This window comes from Lygodium microphyllum, chromosome 26 (assembly GCF_053477565.2).
Source record: "Lygodium microphyllum isolate KBCC chromosome 26, Lygodium_microphyllum_v1.1.10, whole genome shotgun sequence".
NCBI lineage: Eukaryota > Viridiplantae > Streptophyta > Polypodiopsida > Schizaeales > Lygodiaceae > Lygodium > Lygodium microphyllum.
The window spans coordinates 109,687,213-109,709,867 of NC_141160.1; the positions used below are offsets into that span (position 1 = coordinate 109,687,213).

Genomic DNA, 22,655 nt, shown 5'->3' on the forward strand with positions numbered 1-22,655 from the left:
TGTTTTCACACTCTACCATAAAACTTTTAGTGTCAGACACTTTGCTCTTTAGCATAGAGAAACTGAAATCTGCTTGTGATATGTGGCAAAGACTCGAGGAGTTATATGCTCAGAATAGTGCAACCAACAACAAGGTTTATTAGTTGAAAAATTTGATGGATCTTCGTATGAAGGAAGGTATAGCCATGTCTGTACATTTGAATGAGTTTAACTCTAGTTTTAGCAAGATGATTTCTTTGGAGTTTTACATTGATGAGCAGTTCAAGGCAACATTTTTGCTATGCACTTTGCTTGAAAGTTGGGACACTTTTAGAACAATAATGAGCAATTCCAAGCTATGTTGTTATATTTAGATGTGGAGAGCTCTTTACTCGTGGAAGCGGCTCAATAGGCAAAATATTTTAGCAAATAAGTCTTCCAATGCACTACATACTAGAGACCAATCCCAATAGAAGGGAAACTCTAATAACAAAGCACACATTAAGTCTCATTGAAAAAATGTAAAGTGCCATCATTGTGGCAAGAAAGGGCACTTCAAGTGGAATTGCTTTAAGTGGAAGAAAGAAAAGGGCAAAGGAAAAAGCACTGATGATAATAAAGATGAGAAAAATGACAGCCAACATGCAAAGAAGAGTAGTGTGAATATCGAGGAAGTCAATGTAGTCAGTCATGAGAGTGAAAATGGCAATTATGTACTTTGCTTCTTCTTTTAGTACACAGTCATTAACTGCAGATTCTAATGATTACATGCACACTTGGATTCTTAATTCAGGTGATTCATTCCATGTAATACCACATCATGAGTGGCTTTTTGACTATAATGGTGGTAGACATGGTGTTGTCCACTCGGAGGACAATTATGCATGTGACATTTCAAGGATTGGTAGTGTGCAGTTGGCATTTTAGCATGGTTCAGTATTCACTTTGCATAATGTGAGGCATGTGCCTTAGCTTAAGAAGAGCTTGATAAGCACAAAGCATCTAGATGATGAAGGCTATCACACCACCTTCTTTGGGGATAGCAAATGGAAGATATATAAGGAATCTAGGATTGCTCTAAAAATGATACTCTATATCCATTACATGTATGAGTGTGTGTGATCATGTTGTCACCATAAACGAGCAACGAAGTGTGTCTTTGTGGCATAACCGATTGGGGCACATGAGTCAATTTGGAATGAAAGTCCTTTCTTGTTTGGGTTATTTTTTTCTATTTGAACTATGTTGATTTTGACCATTGTGATCATTGTATATTTGGAAAACATGCTCAAATATCACATAAAAGGTCTCTTTCATTAAAATCTTCACCCTTTGAGTTGGTACATTTAAATGTATGTGAGATGCCAAGTTTGTCTCTAGGGGAGATATATTTTATCACTTTCGTTGATGATGCTACATACAAAGTGTGAGTTTATCTAATCCATCATAAAGACAAGGCCTTGTATAAGTTCAAAAAACCCCTAGCACTTTTGTTGAAAATATGACCAACAAGACATTAAAGTATCTTTGTTCTAACAATGGTGGTGAATATGCGTCAAAAGTCTTTCAAGACTTTTGTGATAGCAAAGGGAAAAAAAGGGAGCTCACTTCCCCTTATAACCCACCCCAAAATGGTGTTGTTAAGTATATGAATAGGACTATTCATCACGAGAAGGTCCGTACCATGCTATCTCATGCTGCATTACCTCATGGATTTTGGGTAGTCTGTTATGACAACCATACACTTGATAAATTAGTCATACCAAACAAGTCTTTGGGGGGGAGAGTTCTTCAAGAAGTGTGGTTAAACAAGCCACGTTAATATTCACTTTTGAGAGTGTTTGGCTATGAGGCATTTGTGCACACACGCAAGAAACAACATAGCAAATTGGAGCCAAAGTCATGTAAATGCATTTTTCTAGGATATGGTGATAAGGGAGAAATGGGATATAAATTATGGGATCCCAAGAAAAGGGAAATTGTACGTAGCAATGATGTTATCCTTCAAGAAGATTGCATGCATAAACAACAAAAAAGATAGAGGAATTCAGAAGGGTTGTGTTCTGAGAAGAAATACTTATAGGATGGTAAAAAGTACCTGCTACATAACAAAAAAATTCCTACTATAAATGACCTATAAATGCAAGTAATGATGCTGAAATTGATCAGCAAGAACTTGCCCATGATATACCACATTTTTAGTGAGAAAATGTGCCATTAGAACAACCAGAATAGGTATGATAGCATGATGAACCATTTGAATAGCAAGCTATTGTTAATGTAGATTTGCACGCTGGAACACAAATACTAATCATTGGTTCCAGCTAGATAGCTTTGATCTTGGTGCAAATTATGCTACAGATTATGTCATGTTGAAGATTGTAGCGAATCATCATGCTTCAAGGAAGCAATGGACAGAGAGGACAATAAGAAATGGCATAAAGCAATGCTGTCAGAGATGGAATCTCTAAAGAAGAATGGTACTTGGGATTTGGTACATTTTCCCAGGGGACAGAAAGTCCTACCATGCAAATGGCTCTAGAGGATGAAGGTCACTTCTAGTTCCTTGCCAAAGTATAAACCACAACTTGTTGCAAAAGGGTACAAGTAGGAACATGGGATTGACTTTGACAATATCTTTTCTCCAGTAGTCAAGATGACTACTTTGCAAACCATATTGGGCTTGGTTGCGTCCGAGGATATGAAAATCATATAGATGAATATAAATACTGCTTTCTTACATGGTGATCTACATGAGTTCAATTGCGCGGTTTTACATTTAATTCGTATTCACAAGGTAAGATGGCTTAGTAGACAAATTGCTGTAAAAAAGGTACGTAATTCTTATGAAGCAATATTAGCATATACTCAATTAGAAAATATGATTCTTTTTTATAAATTAGCAAACTTAGAGTTCATGTATAATTTACATTTTCTATCCGATGTCTTTGATAGATTAGGCATGTTGAGTAGAGTTTTTCAAAGTGATTTTGTGGATGTTACGGCCATAGCTAGCTTTATAAATACTAAAATAAGAGCATTATAAATGTTTTTTGTTGATGATCCCATTGTTGATGTAAATGCATCAACACATGATGGATGTGACTTTCGCATCATACTCGATTATGGACCACCAGATGGTCAATTGCATGCTCTCAGAGCTTCGATTCGAGGTAATTATTATAGGAATATTAAAATTTCAAGAAAATTTGATGGATCTAATTTAGATGTATGCATCACATTTCAAAAGTTATTCGTAAAATCTATTATACAAAACTTCAAACAACGCTTTTGTGATAATAAGATCATAGGATGTTTTAAAGCACGTGCACCATGCTATTTTCCATCAAAGAAGGAAGCTTTTAGGGACTTTGGAAATCTAGAAATAGAGAAATTAGTTGAATTTTATGGAGAAGAAAAGATTAGTTCTACTGGTGAGACATATGATCCATTAGTTAGGAAATACAAAACAAAAAGAGAATATCAATACTTTAAGCTTCAAGCACTACAAGGAAACACAAGTATAGCGACGGCGGGTGGCGACGCAGGAATAACAGCGTCGCTATTAGCGTCGCATTTGCGACACAAATAGCGACGCCCCACAGGGGAAAAAAAGGGCCGAAACCTAAGCGCGTTTCATTTCGCGCATTCGTGAGACATTTCGAGAGGGAGAGCGAGAGAGAGCGCGACCGTTTTGCATAGAGGGTGAGAGAGGGAGAGGAAGAAGGCTTGCCGCCGCCGCCGCCGTTTGCGAAGGAGAGGAGGAGCCGCGATCGCGAAGAGGAGCCGCCAAACCCTCGCCAAATCTTTACGGTGAGTCCATTCTCTCTCTCTTTTACTTGTTTAGTGTTTATTTTGTGTATATTGAGAGAGGGAGAGGAAATAAGAGAGAAAGAGAGGGAGAGGGAGAGGGAGGGAGAGAAAGAGAAAGAAAGGGGGAGAGAAAGAGAAAGAGAGGGAGAGGGAGGGGGAGGAAATGAGAGAGGGAGAGGGAGGGAGAGAAAGAGAAAGAGAAAGAGAAAGAGAGGGAGAGGGAGAGGGAGAGGGAGAGGGAGAGGGAGAGGGAGGGGGAGAAAATGAGAGAGGGAGAGGGAGGGAGAGTGCATTCTCTTTCTCTTTTACTTTTTTTTATATGATTTGTATATAGATATTGAGAGAGAGAGAGGGAGGAAATGGGAGAGGGAGGGGGAGGGAGGGAGAGAGAGAGAAAGAGAGGGAGAGGGAGAGGGAGAAAATGGAAGAGGGAGGGGGATGAAATGAGAGAACGAGAGGGAGGGAGAGTGTATTCTCTCTTTAGTTATTTATTTTTTGTGTAATTTGTGTATAATGAGAGAGGGAGAGGAAATGAGAGAGAAGGAGAGGGAGAAGGAGAGGGAGAGGGAGAGGGGGGAGACGAAAACATAATAGGGAAATGAGAGAGGGAGAGGAGAGAGAAAATAAGAGAAAATGAGAGGAGAGAGAAAATAAGAGAAAATGAGAGGAGAGAGAAAAAGAGATAAGATGTTAAACATAATAGGAAAAGAGAGAAAGAGAGGGTGAGGGTGAGGGAGGGAGAGGAAATGAGAGAGGGAGAGGAAGAGAGAAAAGGAAATGAGAGAGAGAGAGAGGAGAGAGAAAAAGAGAGAAAGATCATTAAACCTAATGGAAAAAGAGAGAAAAAGAGAGTCAGGGCGAGGGAGGGAGAGGGAATGAGAGACGGAGAGAAAGAAAGAAAGGGAAATGAGAGAGGGAGAGGAGAGAGAAAAAAATGAGAGAGGGAGAGGAGAGAGAAAAAGAGAAAAAAATCATTAAATCTAATAGAGAAAGAGAGAAAGAGAGGGTCAGGGTGAGGGAGGGACAGGAAATGAGAGAGGGAGAGAAAGAGAGAAATGTAAATGAGAGAGGGAGAGGAGAGAGAAAAAATGAGAGAGAGAGAGAGGAGAGAGAAAAAGAGAGAAAAATCATTAAACCTAATAGGGAAAGAGAGAAAGAGAGGGTGAGGGCGAGGGAGGGAGAGAAAATGAGAGAGGGAGAGGAAGAGAGAAAAGGAAATGAGAGAGGGAGAGGAGAGAGAAAAAGAAATGAGAGAGAGAGAGGAGAGAGAAAAAGAGAGAAAGATCATTAAACCTAATGGGAAAAGAAAGAAAGAGAGGGTCAGGGTGAGGGAGGGAGAGGGAATGAGAGAGGGAGAGAAAGAAAGAAAGGGAAATGAGAGAGGGAGAGGAGAGAGAAAAATAGAAAAAAATCATTAAATCTAATAGAGAAAGAGAGAAAGAGAGGGTTAGGGTGAGGAAGGGATAGGAAATGAGAGAGGGAGAGAAAGAGAGAAAGGGAAATGAGAGAGGGAGAGGAGAGAGAAAAAGAAATGAGAGAGAGAGGAGAGAGAAAAAGAGAAAAATCATTAAACCTAATAGGAAAAGAGAGAAAGAGAGGGTTAGGGTGAGGAAGGGAGAGGAAATGAGAGAGGGGGAGAATGAGAGAGGGAGAGGAGAGAGAAAAAAATGAGATAGGGAGAGGAGAGAGAAAAAGAGAAAAAATCATTAAACCTAATAGAGAAAGAGAGAAAGAGAGGGTGAGGGTGAGAGAGGGAGAGGAAATAAGAGAGAGAGAAAGAGAGAGGGAAATGAGAGATGGAGAGGAGAGAGAAAAATAAATATGAGAGAGAGAGGAGAGAGAAAAAGAGATAAAAATCATTAAACCTAATAGGGGAAGAGAGAAAGAGAGGGTCAGGGTGAGGGAGGGAGAGGAAATGAGAGAGGGAGAGAAAGAGAGAAAAGTAAATAGGACCTTACAATAAGCTTAGGGTACTATGATAGTGTGTACTAAGAATGAGTCCACCTCACTAAGAATAGGATTGGCGATTCACCTCACTAAGAATGAGTCCATCTAGGTACAAAGGGTACAAATACATTATCCTAGAAACTACATTATAGAAGCTTCCACTTGTGTTGGCACAAGGGTACCATCATATTTCACCCTCCCCCTCTCTATATTTATGTATGCATCTACGTACAAAGGGTACAAATAAAAATAGACAGAAGAGAATCCAAATAGACAAATGTAACAATATGTGGGTATAATAGTCAGTGTTACAACTTCTCTTCTTCTTTACTACCCATATTTGCTATTGTACCCAAGTATTAGATAGATAGATAGATAGATAGATAGATAGATAGATAGTATCGTAGTACCCTAGTATGTACTACCTTGTACCTATTACATACTATCATAGTACCCTAGAACCTCACATCTACTACATAATGCTTAAGGTATCCTAGCACCTGCTACATAGTATCATAGTACTGGGTACTTGGCACTATGATACTAGAGTACTAGGTGCTAGATACTAAGATGCTATGATATTATGTGCTAGGTACTGAGTACTAGGTACTAAATACTAGTGTTCTATGATACTATATGCTAGGTACTAGGTACTATATGCTAGGTACTATGTAGCCGTGGTCGTAGTTGTAGTCGTAGTCGTGGTCATAGAAAAAGAGAGAGATCGAAGGAGAGGATAACAATCTAAGAAAAAAAAAGAATGATAACAAAAACAAATTGTTTGTTGTAACATAGACAAAATGGAAAACGAAGAAGGTCATGTTGTTCAAGATCGCGAGGCGTATCTCAATCAGCGTGTCCCATGTCCTTGCTCTCAATGCAAGCTGGCAATTAGACGAAAATGCCGATTGTCTATAGAACACGTACGACGATTTGGTGAGTTTCAATCTGAGATCATTGATCAGGTGATTGCGGATTTTCAGCAAACGGTAAGAAAAGTTAATATCAATCATGCATTGTACTCGCAAGCTAATTGAATATCATATACAATAAGATTGGGTCTCGTTGGCAAATTTTCTATCCAGGGAGGTAATGTCTCGTCCCAAGGAGGAGTGCACCCTTTGCGACCAATTAGAAGAGTTCGTAGGCGTGCAATGGATGGAGTGCAAGAGCCAATCCACCACTTGCAAGGCCAATCTATACCGTCAATGCCAGAGGAGATAGGCAACCTTCCAGACCTACCTACAATCTTGGAGCCAGAGATGGAGGCAATGATCGATGCATTGATTCCCATGGATGTCGAGACTTCTAATCCGCTTAGAGAGGAAGCATCCATACTATTATATGATGGGTGCCGAGTATCTCACCTGAAGACACTACTTGCACTCTTAAGTGTGCAAGCAAAATAAGGGTGGAGCGATACGAGTGTGATCGAGTTGTTCAAGTACCTTGTACATACGCTTCGTTGATTTTTTTTTAGCACTATTATTACAAACATTTGTGCTTTTTCAACGTGTTTATGATTTTTTTAAAGGTTATTGAAATATCATATATTACCACCTGTAAATACCATGCCTGAGTCTCGTGATGATGCACGACATGTTTTACGAAAGCTTGGCATGGACTACAATAACATCCATGCATGTATCAACGATTGCATACTGTTTCGAGGAGAATACGAGACTATGGAGACATGTCCAAAGTGGGGTGCTCACAGGTATTGACAGGACTTGCAAGGGCAAACCATCCCTCAAAAAGTTCTTAGACACTTTTCGCTTATCCCCCACAAGGCAATCAAGAGTGGGGCTGCAAAGCCCGAGTGGTTAGATGCAGAGGATTGGCGCTGACTGAGAGAGGAGTCAGTAGCGCGAGGCGGCGAGGGCACGACTTAAGGCCGGAGTGGTCCATCATCATGGGAGTAGTGGCAGCCACAGGATATATTTGGAGGACTTTGTAAGTTTTTCTTTTGTTTTGCTTGTTTATTTTTTTGCAATTTTCTTTTGTACTGACAATCATGTTTCTAACAGTTAGCATTTTGTTTTCTTTGTAGCACTCCATTACAAATCGCGATCCGACTGGCCTTGAGACTTGATATGCAGAGAGGCACGGTCTCACTTCATTGATCGACCGATTGTATAGACGTGGCGGCCCTGTAAGTCACTCATATTTCTTGTCCGTAGTTACCATGTTTAATTAGAATGCATTTTTGTATGGTGGACTGATGTGTTGTTTCTTTTTTTGCAAAGTCCGTTCGATGCTCCTTTATGGTGGGACGAGCTTTCGGAGGACGAGGATATGTAGCTCGCCCTTGGATCCCTGGAACTCACACACCTTTATTTTTGGGTCGCCTGATCTATGTAAACATTTTCTATGTATTAGTGATATCTTGTCATGATTGTACCAATCGCTTATTATGCGATCATGTATTTATTTCATGTATCAATGTTATGATTTCAGTATACATTGTTTTTGTTTGCAAGCGCATTATACACAGTGCAGAAACTATTTTGTATGGCTCTAATAAAGCACATAGTGCTTGCTGCCCTACCACAATTTTTTTTTCCTTGTTACTGTCGCTATTAGCGTCGCAAATTTTACTGCTCGCGTCGTTATTTACGTCGCAAACCGTCGCTATTTGCGACACTGATATCGGCGCCAATACCGACTGTTCTATGGCATCGCCAATAACGATGCTTTTTGCGACGACGGGGGCAAATTTTGTTATTTGCATTTTCGTCGCTTTTAACGACAGTATAAGGCCTATATCTTGTAGTGAAGCCCCATTTGAATGACATGAATGGAGCTTAAAAGATACATGGGTTGCCATAGCTAGAAAGTCCACAACGAGAGAGAAATATCCTATGTTATTGAGATTAGCTAACATTGCATTATTACAATGTTGTAGTACAACCTCTTGTGAGAGAGGTTTTAGCAAACAAAATTTAAACAAATCAAAGCTACAAAATCACTTGAATGTAAGGACCATTGAGTCTTTAATGAGAGCATCTATAGAAGGTCCTTTGCTATGACATTTTGATTTCTTAGATGCAATAGAGATGTGGAGACGAGGTGCAAAGACGAGTAGACATCTTTTTGGAGATATTATAAGGTAAATTATATTTTAAACTTGTTTCTTTGATATATATATTTGTAATCTAAATAAGTTTGTTAATATTTTTTGAAATATGAATGTACGTTGAATGATATGTGATAAGCATTAAGCTATCGACAAGCATAGGTGCTACTTTTTTCTTTTAAATTTTTTTTTAATGCTCAACTTATATCCATGTATGTATTTTCTTTTCAAGAGAAGTTAAAAATTTTAGATGATTGATCACTTTACAAAACATTATTTGATATGGCCAATGATGATATTATCTCGATCTTTGCTATATGCTAAAGCAAAGAAGAGAATGGGTAGACTCTAGATAATATCTATATTGTGTTAGTTATCCTCTCTTTATGCTTACTTGCACATATAGATATATATTTACTATTATATACTTTTCTCCCTTTACATAAGGCCTCTTATATATCAATGTATAATTCTATGTTCATATTTCTTATCTTCTTATCTATGGTTTTCCTATGTACTTGTACACTTATATGATTTTGTTATATGCTATTGTATATATGTTAATAATAAGCTTAAGGCCAAATAATAATTCCCCTTCAATGAATGGTTTATCCCAGAGCAAGCTAATTTCAGCAAGGTGCCAAGGACTCTCTCCATTTCCACATCCAAGATTTTAGCAACACAATAGGACCAATCAACAAACTCTTGGGCTCATCTTCGGCTAGCACTGAGATATGCTTGTGGAAAACATTAGCATATCCTAGTCATCAGTAAAGTTGTATCTATTTTCATCCTAAATAAATGTTTGGGGTGTGGGGGGAGAGAGAGAGAGAGAGAGAGAGAGAGAGAGAGAGAGAGAGAGAGAGAGAGAGAGAGAGAGAGAGAGAGAGAGAGAGAGAGAGAGAGAGTGTGTGTGTGTGTGTGTGTGTGTATGTGTGTGGATCAAATCTAACTGGACTGAGAGAGCATGATCCATTAAGAACATCAGGTTTAAGATGGCAGAGTTGATGTATCTCCCATCCATGAATCCATGCTATTGCAAATTTATTAAACAACCAAGGATAAACTTATTTCTATTTGCCATTACTTTGGCCATGATTTTATATGCCATATTAAGCATCATAAGAGGTCTCCAACTAGTGAGCTAACTCCATTAAATGATTTTATATTTAACTTCATAAGACCTTTGCTAAGCTCCTTTAGTAACTCCCCTACAATTCTTATTTTATGGAGTAGTATGCATAAATCCTTGGAGCAAACATTTCAAAGGGATTGATACACTTCAACTAAAATGACATCAATGCCAAGGGATTTGACATCCACAAGTAGATGAAACACATATCCAAAAATGTGGAAAACTTGAAATCTGCAAGTGACTTGATGTTGTTAGCATCAAAGAGTTCCAACATCTCAGGGATTGGTTTTCTCCAACAATCCCATAAGATACAAACCCTCTTCTCAACTTTGAGAACTGATCCATTAGATACAATAGTTGATGAGACTTAGAGGGTTCTTCCCAACGCTTCAATGAGCACACCCAACTCCCCATCCACCAAGGCCTCGAAAGTTGACCCAAACTGAACATTGATGCTAATGGTGTTGATGGATGTGCTATAATATGAATGCCTAGATGGATGCCTAAGAAGCATCAAGAGAGTAAGGTTTATATTTATGTTGTATGTTTGTTTATTCAATAAATGATGAACAAGGTTTGCAGAAGAAGCAAAGGGGTAAAAACATGGCATCATTAATGTTGGTAGAAGATAAATAGAAGCTACAACCATAAACCAAGGCTGAATGATTTTTATAGGATTCTAGAAAGGAATAGCAGAGTTTAGCATCCACAGGCAAGAATGTGAGGGCAACAAAAGAATGGAGACCAACTTGATTAATATAATCAACGTTGTTGTGTGATATTTTGTCTAGAGTTGGAACCCTCCGACCATAGCATGATTCAGAGCCTTATTAGCTCCTAGTATTTGCAATCATAGCTCTTTGTATAGATACACTCTTAAGTGCGTAAACCAATAATGCACTAGCAAGTACATAGGATAATAATCATACTTCTTGGAGTCCAAAGAGAAAGAGATTGCAACCGGGTTGTATATTCTTCACAATCTTTGGATATATTGCATAGTGCACCGGGTTGTATATTCTTCACAATCTTTGGATATATTGCAACACTTTCAACAAGAATTTCATCATCACTCTCCATAGTCTGCTCCTCAATTGTGATACCCCTGCATGATAGGCTCTTCTATAGTCTAAATCACATGTTTCTTTCTCTTTATGATGTTTATAAAATTTTCATGAAACTCTCTCTTAACAATTCCCAAAATCTCTCCTAAGGTGAATTCAATCTTGCTATTCAAGATTCTCTCCTTCAACATGCTTTTAAGATCTATTGCAGACTCAGCATCTGAAGAAAGCTTGTGACCTGGTTTTTTCTTTGGTCTAGCATCTTGTTTCTTCTACTTCTTTTGTGCACCCTCTTTATTCTATTTGGGCTGCGGTCTAGAAGGTGGTATTGTAGGCTCACCCCCTCTAGTCTTCTTGGAAGTGCTAAGACCATTATCATCCTTTTATCGCTTTTCCTCAACAATCACTTATGTACCTAGGGTCTTTGTTAAATAGGTATAAATTGAGTATTTATTAATTGGAGATTCCCACCCATTCTCTATTGTGATGCCCTTCCTTGCACTAGATAAATCTACTTGCTACACTTTGTCCTTATTTGTACTCTATAAAGCAAAAGTCCATAACTTTGACTTACACTTTGGTTTCTTTTCAATCTGAACACCATAAGCCAAAGCATCTCCTGTGGCTACATAATATGGCAGAGTAGTCATATCCTCAAAAAGCTTCTTCGTTCCACCCTTACCAAAATTTATAGCAATATACTTATTAGTCTTGGTTGCACAAATCTTTCCATCTAACCAAAAAATAAATTTTTTTACATAACATTCTTAAATGATTCACAATCTTTGTGCTTGTGCTTAGGGCTATCACACCATATGCATCTACACACAAAATTATTCCTAGGCGGAGCTTGTGAATGACAAGTTTTTCCAAAATCTTCCTACCGAGCCAATTTAATATGCAAATCCTCCATAGTTTTTCACCAGCTTATCAATGACATTCTCTTTTCTTGACACTTTAAACATTTTATTACTTTATTATTTTCATAAAAAATATTTGCCAATCGATTATAGGATATCTTTGGTTTAGATAACAAATCACCACAATTTTGAATGTCTAAAATACAAGTTTCCTCACATTTTCTATAACATGAAAGTATCCACACACACACACAAAATTTTGTGTATATGTCAATATTGACACTTATGTTTTTTCTTCTTTTAAAATTTTGTGTTATGTAATATAAGCATCATGTTATCTATTGCATGCAATCATATATATATATATATAATTTTATATTCTTTAATATTTTTATCATCTTATTTATAGACAATAGAGTCCCCAATCCATTATGAGGCCAAACATATCATATAAAAATATTTTTGTGAATTAATTATGTGATGTCTTTATATGATGGTTTTAAAGGTTAAAGTTTGAGAAAAAGGGTTATGATCAGATGTTGCCTTGTGAAAAAGGAACAGTATGAGCATTAGTCTTTTAAACTTGGCTAGCTTCAAAAAATCCCGGACAATCTAAAGGTTAGGGGGTTTTTCCATTGGTTCCTAAAAACGTTTCTCGTGAGCACTGTGAGTCGGAGTCGGAGTTGGGCTCAAAGAAAGTAGCATGATTACCATTGGGATACAACTATCCATGGTAGCAATCATAGTTATCATCTTATTGCTTGTCAAAAGTAAATGAACTCTCATAAGCATGACCAATATCAAACCATCCATAATAACCATGTGGCTGCACAATTTCTTGACAAGGTGTATAACATACATGCTTTCCAAGACTATTGTTGAACAACACATACTTAATGTATTGGGATCATTGGATACACTCATGTTATTTCAAGAGCTTCAAGACACAAAATCTATGGGCTATCTCTCACCTAGCCAGTTGCACCTGGATCAAAACCTGTTTGCATAGCATATCACTAACCATGATGGATGCATATGCAAGCTCCATGACTCAAGTGAGTACTCCTTCATCCCCCAACCCTCTATGACCTCCACATGCGAAGGAATGAGCATCGGCATGGTATGAGAGAGTACTTGGACAGAAGAATAATAGAGCTTCACCCTCTTGGTCCCTCATTCTCATTCTCTTGCTCTCAATCTCTCACTCTCACCTTCACTCTCACACACACAAAGAAAGCAAGAAGACAAGTGCACAAAGTTTACGTATATATGAATAGCTTGCTCTATTCATTCTCATCCTTTTTACACACTTTTTTAAAGTTAGGATTTTCCTATCCCTCTTGGGCATCCATCCCACTTTTGGGCCAAAAGACTGGTCATTTCTTATTACATGCTTTGGTGAGAATGAACTAGAACTTGTGTGGTATTTCCTCGAGAGCCTAATCCAATATTACAAATTGCATGGTAGGATCACACCGACTTAGTGATTTACATGATAAGCTAATACAATTCTTGTAACCTTTTGGCAATTCAAAGATGCAAGTGCTTCATACACATTATGTTGTGGCTACTAGTCCAAAAAATAATCTTAAAAATTAGGCTCCTTGTGCTTGCTTACTTCTTGCTGTTAACATTATCCCTCTCTTAGTGGAGTGCCAGTACCATGGCACTCTCTATGGTAGGTGGCATGCATTAGCTTGCATTGAAGACCTCGATGCTACGGAGCATCGTATGTTATCCTTGGATAAGTTCTTTAAGTTGGTAAGTTGTGGTTGAAGTGGTGGTAACTGTCATGGTTGCTAAAGTTGGTGGTATTCTTTGAGATTCTCTTGGTGGGTTCCTATATTGATTTGTCTCCTAGCAAGTTTCCATGGTGAGTCAAAGGTCAGAAGAATTGGGTTGAGGATAGAAGAACTTGAAGACAAGCCGATGACACATTACTCCTTGGGATCTTTAGTTCTTGCAATTAAAAAACCTCTTATGTAGTTACTTCTTATGGGACAATGCTAGTCTTCTTGTCATGCACACGACATGTTTTTGTTGGTTTGGGAGATGGGTTGAACTCCAAGTAAACTTGAAGGGTTGTCCTACACTTGAGGACCCAAACCATGCATAAGTTGTGGTGTAAATAGTATGCGAATACATAGGTATTACTTAGTTACAAGATAGCTCTACGATTCCTCATAGCTGTGTTGTTGATGGAGCAAGGGAAAGATAGATTGGAAAAAGTGTTATTTTTTAGGAAGAATGCACTTGAAGGTGGTCTTGAAGACATCATCAAAATGCTAGATAAGATGTATTGTAGTTGAATAGCTTGAGAATAAAGGTATTTAGTAGTGGTAGCTACTTCCAGTGCTTGAGGAGAATGGCCTCCTATTCCAACACTTTTTGGTCTTGCTTTGTTGGGTCATTTATGTGATATAAAGAAGGAAATGTGGAAGTGACCTTAGGTGATAGGTCTAACCATAGGCAAGGCATGCTCCTTAGGTATGTCCTACCCTTGATATGGCTTGAGTGAGTGTGTGGGGTATGAAGAAAAGGGCTAGGGGATTAGGGATGGAGCTAGTCGACCAAGGCCACCGGACATACCTAATTTGAGAACCCCTAGGTGTAGTGCAGTGATCGTGCATGCATTTATTTATTTTGATTTTCTTTTCTCTATTTTTTTTGGGAATAATACATCCTCTCCAATCTGTTCTAGTATTGACATTTCCTTGATGGTTTGGGGGTACAATGCATTACAAAATATGGGGACCAAATGATATTACTCAACCTCTTTAGCAGGGATGAGTCTTAGAAGGTCATCTAGGTGGTCACCATATAGCTTGCTGAGGTGTTCCTACTCTTCCCAAGGTAGTGGGCATGCCAAGAACTTATCAAATTCCTCAAGTAGGATTCCAACATCAGAGTGGGCATGTGCCATGGACACAAGCAAGGAATGTGATTTTATCACTCAATTCCTTAAGGTAGATAATCACTGTTTGTTTTTCATTTTGGGCAATTCTGTTGTAATGTCCTTAAATATTCTTAGTCACAAGTTAGATTTCAATTGAAGCTAGAGGCTTTGGTTAGGTTAAGCTTTACGGGAGAGCTATTGACTCACTTGGGCTCATTGGTTTTTTGTTAGTATCACTCTTTTCTGAGGCATTATGAGTATGCTCCTTAGTGGAGATGATGGGGGGGAAGTGCAACTATTGTGTTTCCACTTCTTGATGGGAAGTAATACTTACCAAGTCAATGGGTTTGGAATTGGTAAGCAATTGAGGGCAACTACAATCTTAGATTAGGTATTTGGTCAGAAGGAATCTTGGGGTTAAGAGATTTATGTGTGGTTCTAATCCCTTGTGGATGTGTCTTTAAGGACTGTGATTCTTCCCCTATTGAGCCTCTATGAAGGATTCTTTTAGAAGGTATGGATTCTTGGCCTAGATCTTCAAGATTATTGCTCTTTTCTCCTCTATCATTGTAAAGAAAGGTCACGAGCAAGTCACTCTACCTTGCATCCTTAGATGAAGGAGTGGGTTGCATCCTTAGATGAAGGAGTGGATTAAATCTTGGCCTAGATCTTCAAGATTATTGCTCTTTTCTCCTCTATCATTGTAAAGAAAGGTCACGAGCAAGTCACTCTACCTTGCATCCTTAGATGAAGGAGTGGGTTGCACTAGGGCAAAATCTAGAGAGATGAAGGAGTGGGTTGCATCCTTAGATGGAGGAGTGGATTAAATCACATGAAGAAGTTAGGGCTGTATTGAAGTAAAGCATAGCCATTTAGAAGTGTCGGGTCTTGGGCAGTGCAAACTATATATGCATTGATATCAAGCACCATGCTTCCTACTCCTAGCATGCTAGCCATATGTAGATATTTTTCTACAAGGAGTCTATCATACAGGGATGTTTTTGGACGGTAGTTAAAAGCTCGACATCATGGACTACTGATAACACTCATAGGGATATAGGAGTGACATATGTGGGGTCATGTAGGGGGGTCTAAAGAGCTTTCCTTTACTCAACTATTATCACTAGTAGTGGATGGTCAATTTTAGTTGCTAGATTGTGGTTAGAATGCCATGTGTGGTCAAAGGCACCTTGTCCTTCCCTTTTTGTTCTATTGCATCTAAGTTTCCTTTGTTCATCTCACAAAGGAAAGTGTAGACGGAGGGAATTAAATGCAACTATCTAGTTGTGGCTTTTGGCATACCTTTTATGAGTTCTTCAACAATGATCATGTAGGGAGAGAAAATGTGTTGTTGCTCATTCCACCTCAATGGCTTTTCTAAGAGATGTTTGTGCCCATTCATTGGTTTTCCATTGTCGGTGTAAATATATGCACATGTGAGTGATATCAGCTTTGTATCAATGGTGTTTTTTTTTGGGAAATGTTAAAGTGTATTTAAAGAAAATAAAAAGTTAGAAAAAAATTGAGTCCAATTTGAAAGCTGCAACCATTAAGCCACCCATATGCTCCATAAATAATGGGAAGGTTTGGTACAAGGTCACAAGTTCCATTCTTGCGGGTAGCGATATGACACCTCATATAATGTGAGAAATTGATTATGGCTCTACTTGGTTGGTTAGCAAGATGAAGGTTGTACGATATACCACTTCAAAAAAGACTGTGGTCAAGGGTTTGGGCACCCCTTAATCAGCCCCGATATTCAATAAATATAAAATAATCTCACATCTAAATAATGGGAACTTGGAAGCATCTAAAAAGCCGAGGTCCTTTAGGTACATGATACATCACAATGTGCAAAGGGGAAGGCCCAAGGGATTCCGAGGTCTATATAACTTGTGAGGAGTCTCTAAAAGAACCTCGAACCTCGTCCCGACTACGTATGAACTTTGGGAGTCAGGACTCCAAAGGAGTCAAGAGTCGGGAAAAGACTCAAGACGGTAGACGAGGGTTCGAGCAAAGACGGGTTCGCTTCAACCTAGAACTTGTTTACCTTGACAAATATCCTTCTCAATTCTTTTGGAAGAAGGAAACAAATCCTCTTCAAATTTCTCAAAATAGTTATATTTGCTAAATATATGTATCTCAATGGGGATACTTCCTTCTCAGATGATAATGAAAAGGATTTACTTCCTCTTCTTCAAAAATGATTTCCCGAACCTTGCAGTAGACGTCAAATTCCAAAGGAGGGCCCTGTCAGGCTGTGATTTTCTATAGTACTAGTGGTAATGGCACATCGTGAGAGGGTCCTGACAGGCTGTGATTGATGATGCAGGCATTGCAGGGTCTGTGACGCAGTCATTTGATATATAAGCAAAGCCACGGCTCAGAGCAAAGCTTGTGTGTGTGACTGTGGAGTCCCAGTGCTCACACAAAACCCAGTGCTTTTTTCCATTGGAATTTGGACGGGAAAAAAGCTTTTCGCAAACACTGCTCAGTGCTGTGGACCGGTTGTGCTACTGCAACTGCCTCGTTCTCTGACATACCCAGATCAAGCTTAAGATACATAGATGGCTGGTGTAACACGACCCCACGCAGTCGCCGTGCCACTGCCCGCCCAGGGCCACCTCAACCCCCTCATGCGCTTCTGCAAGCTCCTGGCCTCCCGCCACGGCTTCCTTGTCACCTTCGTCAACATCGACCCCGTCCACCACAGGATCCAGGAGTTCATGAACGGCCAGGATCTTCTCGCCGCCCCCACCTCCATGCCGCCCGGTAGTGGTGCTGCGGCGGAAGCTGAACCTGGCGAATATTCGACCTCGGGCGGCTGCATCCGGCTGGCCCACGTGCCCATCGAGGGCCTCGACCTGGGCAACGATTTCCGGCTCTCTCTGGAGGTCTTCTGCGAGGCCCAGAAAAGCGTGCTCTCGCCCCTCCGTGCCCTCATCTCCGGCCTCCACCCCCCCGCCACCTGCATCATCTCCGACGTCTGTATGACCTTCCCGACCCAGACCCTCGCCGACCAGCTTCGCCTCCCCAGAGTGGCCCTCTTCCCTTCCTGCCAGAGCATCCTTGCTCTCCAGTCCTATATCATTGATGGCCGCATCCCCATAGACGAAGGTATTTATTAATCTCTCCACATGACTAGTACACCCTATCTCAGGAGGTAAGTAAATCAAGTCCTATCTCATAATTGGCTGCATTAAGAGCGCTTCAGGGTTCACCACAAACCTTATTACAGTGGCAGTCGTGCCAATTAACCCTGAAGAGCAACCAGTGATGAACTCAGTCTGCCATTTTGTGTAGTTCACTAGGTCCTGCTCACAAAAGAACGTACTCCACTTACTTAGACAGTTCATCACACACACGACATACTCTGGCAAAGGCCACAATCCAGTTTTAATTTTTCGAGTACAGTATCTCAAGTAAACTTTATGTGATGGCCATTGCACATGACGCTGCAATCCAAGTTTAATTTGTCAAGCGTTAGTATCTCAATTAGGGATTTGTGCGCACATAGACTTTGAAGTTTGGCTAAAAGGAAATCATCCTCCTAGAACACACGCTGTCTCTCTCGCTTGCTAGTGAGACTGACAAGCCAAAGAGAGACTAGCGAATTTCCCTATGGATATATACAGGCTTGCTAGTCACACTGATCTAGTGTTTGTTGGGTCCCAGCTCTGAATGCGTTGAAGGAGGAGGGGTGCAAGTACAGCGAGCAGCTCTTCAAAGAAGGGTTGGATGGGTTGATAGCCTTGAGGAGAAGAGATCTACCGAACTTCAGGCACGTGGTGGACGACAACGAGTACATGTACAAGTTCCTGGAGAGGGAGACGAGGGTGATGCTGGACGGGGCACACGCGGTGGTGGTCAACAGCTTCGAGGAGCTGGAGGGAGAGGCCTTCCGGGCGGTGAGGGCCCGGTGCCCAGTGTACGCGGTAGGCCCATTGGTGGACCAGGACCTGGAGGCTGGCGGCCACAGCACGAGCCTGTGGAAGGAGGACGTGGCGTGCCTGGATTGGCTGGACGCGCAGCCTGCGGGCTCGGTGCTCTACATCTCGTTCGGCAGCGTGACGCTGATGAGCGGGCGACAGTTTGAGGAGTTCCTGGCCGGGTTGGAGGCTAGCCGAGTGCGCTTTCTGTGGGCGCTGCGGCGGGACCTGGTGGCGCGGGCGGAGGGCGCCACGTGGGAGGCGGTTGCGGAGAGGCTGGAGGCCGGGGGGCAGGGGCGGGTGGTGGTGTGGGCTCCACAGCTGGCGGTGCTTTCACACCGGGCGGTGGGCGCCTTCCTGACGCACTGCGGATGGAACTCAACGGTGGAGGCCCTGGCGGCGGGCGTGCCCATGCTGTGCTGGCCCTATTTCGGGGACCAGCTCCTGGACGCCACGTACGTGGTGGACGTGTGGGGGTGCGGCCTCCGCTTCCAGCCACCACCACCGCCACCGCCACCGCCACCGCCACCATCATCATCACCACCATCATTAGCAAACCATCATGCATCGTCACCATCGTCAAACCAGGGCAGTGCCGACCCCCTCGTCCCCGCCTGGGAGATCGAGCGCGTCATCCGCGCTGCCATGATCGACGGCCCCCAGCGCCTCTCTCTCACCCAAAACGCCTCTCGCCTTCGACTTGCCAGCCTTCACAGCCGCATCCCCGGCGGCTCCTCCTACCGCAACATAGAGTCCCTCGTTCAAAGCTTGGCTCGTCCTTATCCACCCTTGGAAACTTGACGCTTGTCAAGAAATTACGTTTGCTTCATTCATTTTTCTTAGCATTGTCAACGAGCCTGTGCACATTTGATAGCTATCATGCTAATTTTTGGCTATTTTCACATAAAAAGTAATAGAATTTTGCATTTATAAAATAACATGTCATGGTAAAGATGTTATCTATGTGTTTTAGGCTAAAAGCTAAAAGTTGAAAGGTACTTCAAAGAACCTAGACGTCACATCAAATAGTAGGCATCCCATTAGAGGTACTAGGCGCTCTGCACCTAGAATCGCCTCGGCGCGAAGGGGGCGTGATTTTTGCGGGCGGGGGCGGGTGCTGGACGCGTGGCACCCACCCCCGCGTTCTCTTTTTTTTCTTGTGAGGGAGGTGGGGGGCTGCCATGTGGCACTCGCCCCCCACTTCTCGTTAACTAATAATATAGAAGCTTTGTGATTCATAAGTACATAGTCATGTTCTCACTATCTTATACTCGATCTCTAAAAAACCGTTTGGACTATCTTACAAAAATATATAACAAATTATCAAATCGAAATCCATCATGCTAGCAAGAGGTCATTTAGCATCCCATAATACCATGCAACCCATGGACCAAGTGTGGCCCTTGTCTCTCATCTTTCTTTACCTTACATGTGTGCGTGTTGTGTACACATGTGTGCATGAGTATGCACATGTATATACATATGTATGTGTGTATGCATACATGTATGTATCTATGCATGGATATATGTGTATGTACATGTTTTATAAGTTTGTATCCATTCTCTCTCTTCTCTTTCATTTCCTCTCTTCTCTCTTTAATAGTTCCCTCTGACTTTCTCATCAACTTTTCAAGTCTTCCTCTTCCCCTTATGACTTCATTTTTTTCTCTTGCTCCTATGTTTACATGTGTATGGGCATGTGTGCATATTTGCATATATGACTCTATGTGTTGTTTATACAAATGTATGCATGTATACATGTGTACATGAGTATGTATATTATGTGTATGTTTTATAGTATATGTACATTTGTGGGTGTTTTTTGAATATGCACACATTACATGCACGTGTTCGATCATTAAAATATCATTTCATTAAGAAAATTCACCTCTCTTTTTATAGTATATGTGCAATTTAGTTGACACAACTATAATTATAATTACATACAATTCGACTATATTAATCTAGACAACTATATTAATAATCAACTATAGTATACTTAAAAATTATGCTAATTAATCAAGTGATCATTAATTAATTAATTGACATAACTAATTGACTGCACTATAATTAATATGTATAGTAATTAACCAACTAATTGCTAATTAACTAATCGATGCAACTAATCCACTAATTAATGACTATATTAGTTGAGACAACTATATTACTAATCGACTATAATGACTACATTAATCAAGACATTACTATTGCTAATTGACTACAGCACACTATACTAATTGATCAATTAATCACTCATTAATTGGTCGACCATAACTAATAGACTAATTAAAATATTTAATGGACACAACTATAATTGCCACTACATTGATTACATTAGTCGAAACAATAAATCAACTACACTATACCATAATTAATGACTATAGTAATTAGGTAACTAATTACTAATTAATCAATCAACCAATTTATTGACTAATTACACATTAATTAATTGTCACACCTAATTGACTAATTAACATGTTAGTTGGACGCAAGTACTATACAATCAACTAATTAATTGATAGTGAACGGATAATCGAATGCATAATTATATAATCAAATAATTCATATTTTACAAATCGATAATTGACGAATAATCGAATCGACATATGATTGAGAACAAACACGTTGAAGCTCAATAGTCTACGAATAATGGACTAATTAATATTTAATCCGGCACAACAAATACCTCGAAGCTCTCGAAGCTCCTCTTCGTCCTGACTCCTCGCGTGTTCATCCTCGATACGTGGAAGCTTGTCGATCTTCTCTTTCTCTCGTTCGGTCTCTCACGTCTTTAGAAATATCATAGCTTCTTTTTTTGGGAAGCATTGTTTTTTGCTTTTCAATTAAAAAGAAACGAATTTTCATTGGCTATATTTCAAATCAAGAAAAAAACAGATAAAATAATTAGCTGCATGTGGGAAAAAGATATGCAGAGTTACCACGCAACGTCCTAGAGACTCAAATTTCAAAACGCTTAGACTTTTGCGAAGGAAATTCTGCGATCGATGATGGACAGGCTGACGCTGTCATTGATTTATAGAAGAAAAAAGAAGCTCGAGAAAGCATACAATTTTGCCTCGATGTTGTCCAATGGCCTAGACTCTAGACAAGGTTGACAAAAGGCAAATAAATACTTCCTCTTCAAGGCAAGGAGAAGGCCATCAAGAAAATTGATGAATCATCACAAGTGAAAGATTCACCTCCTATCAAACAAGCTGCAACAATGGTGTAGACACTTTCTAATCCACCTCCTACTGGTAAGAAAGATACATAACCTGACTCTCTTGGTACTTCTAATTTGTAGCATGGTCTTGTCAAAGCCAAGACTGATGAACCCTCTTGACTTAAGAAGTTGGCAAGGCATAAGCCTAGGATTTGTTAATATGTATGCACCGTTGGGGGACTTGTATCCAAATACTTAATGTCTCAATGAGAAAGCTTAACATCATGTTTTGCAATGTGCAAGGTTTGAGGGGGGCGGGGGGGGGGGGGGAATCCCAAAATATTTTAAGTACAAAGTCTAATCAAGAAAAGGAGAATTGATGTGTTCAGGAAGTCAAGTGTGACCCAATATTCCACTTAATTTGAGAGATTTTCAAGTCTTTTCAGATTCCTTAGTTAAGGGTTTCAGTGGTGTTATTGCCCTTTGCAGACTCTCTCTTAACCCTATTCTCATGACTTGTAGTGGTTTTGGAAAATTTTCTAGCAATGAAGCTTAAGTATGATGATATAGATGTAGTGTTTAATACGTCCATATATGCTCCTAATCTATCCTCCCAGAGGACTCAAGTGTGGGAAAAGTTGGCTCATTTGGATGTAGATATAGCCTTCTTATTTGTGGGTGATTGGAACATGGTCCTCTCTCTTGAAGACCACTCTCACAATTCGGAAACAAAAGGAGAAGACGAGATTTCTTCATGGGATCAACTCTATTTAACACATGATCTCATTGATGC

At 40.2% G+C, this 22,655-nt stretch overlaps 1 protein-coding gene across 1 annotated transcript; it reads left to right on the plus strand.

Moving 5' to 3' along the window:
• The first annotated feature begins 17,042 nt into the window (after nt 1-17,042).
• On the plus strand, nt 17,043-19,609 carry LOC148013669 (UDP-glycosyltransferase 85A1-like). The gene is made up of 2 exons (XM_087667927.1): nt 17,043-17,887; nt 18,446-19,609. Exons 1-2 carry the CDS (start codon nt 17,338-17,340, stop codon nt 19,498-19,500), a joined length of 1,605 nt encoding a protein of 534 aa, XP_087524053.1. The 5' UTR covers nt 17,043-17,337; the 3' UTR covers nt 19,501-19,609.
• Nucleotides 19,610-22,655: the final 3,046 nt, after the last annotated feature.

Excerpts from the sequence above, each read along its gene's own strand:
- LOC148013669 (XM_087667927.1), top strand. The coding sequence starts at position 17,338 with ATGGCTGGTGTAACACGACCCCACGCAGTCGCCGTGCCACTGCCCGCC. Across the intron at positions 17,888-18,445 it reads CCGCATCCCCATAGACGAAG|CTCTGAATGCGTTGAAGGAG; the intron begins GTATTTATTAAT and ends GTTGGGTCCCAG.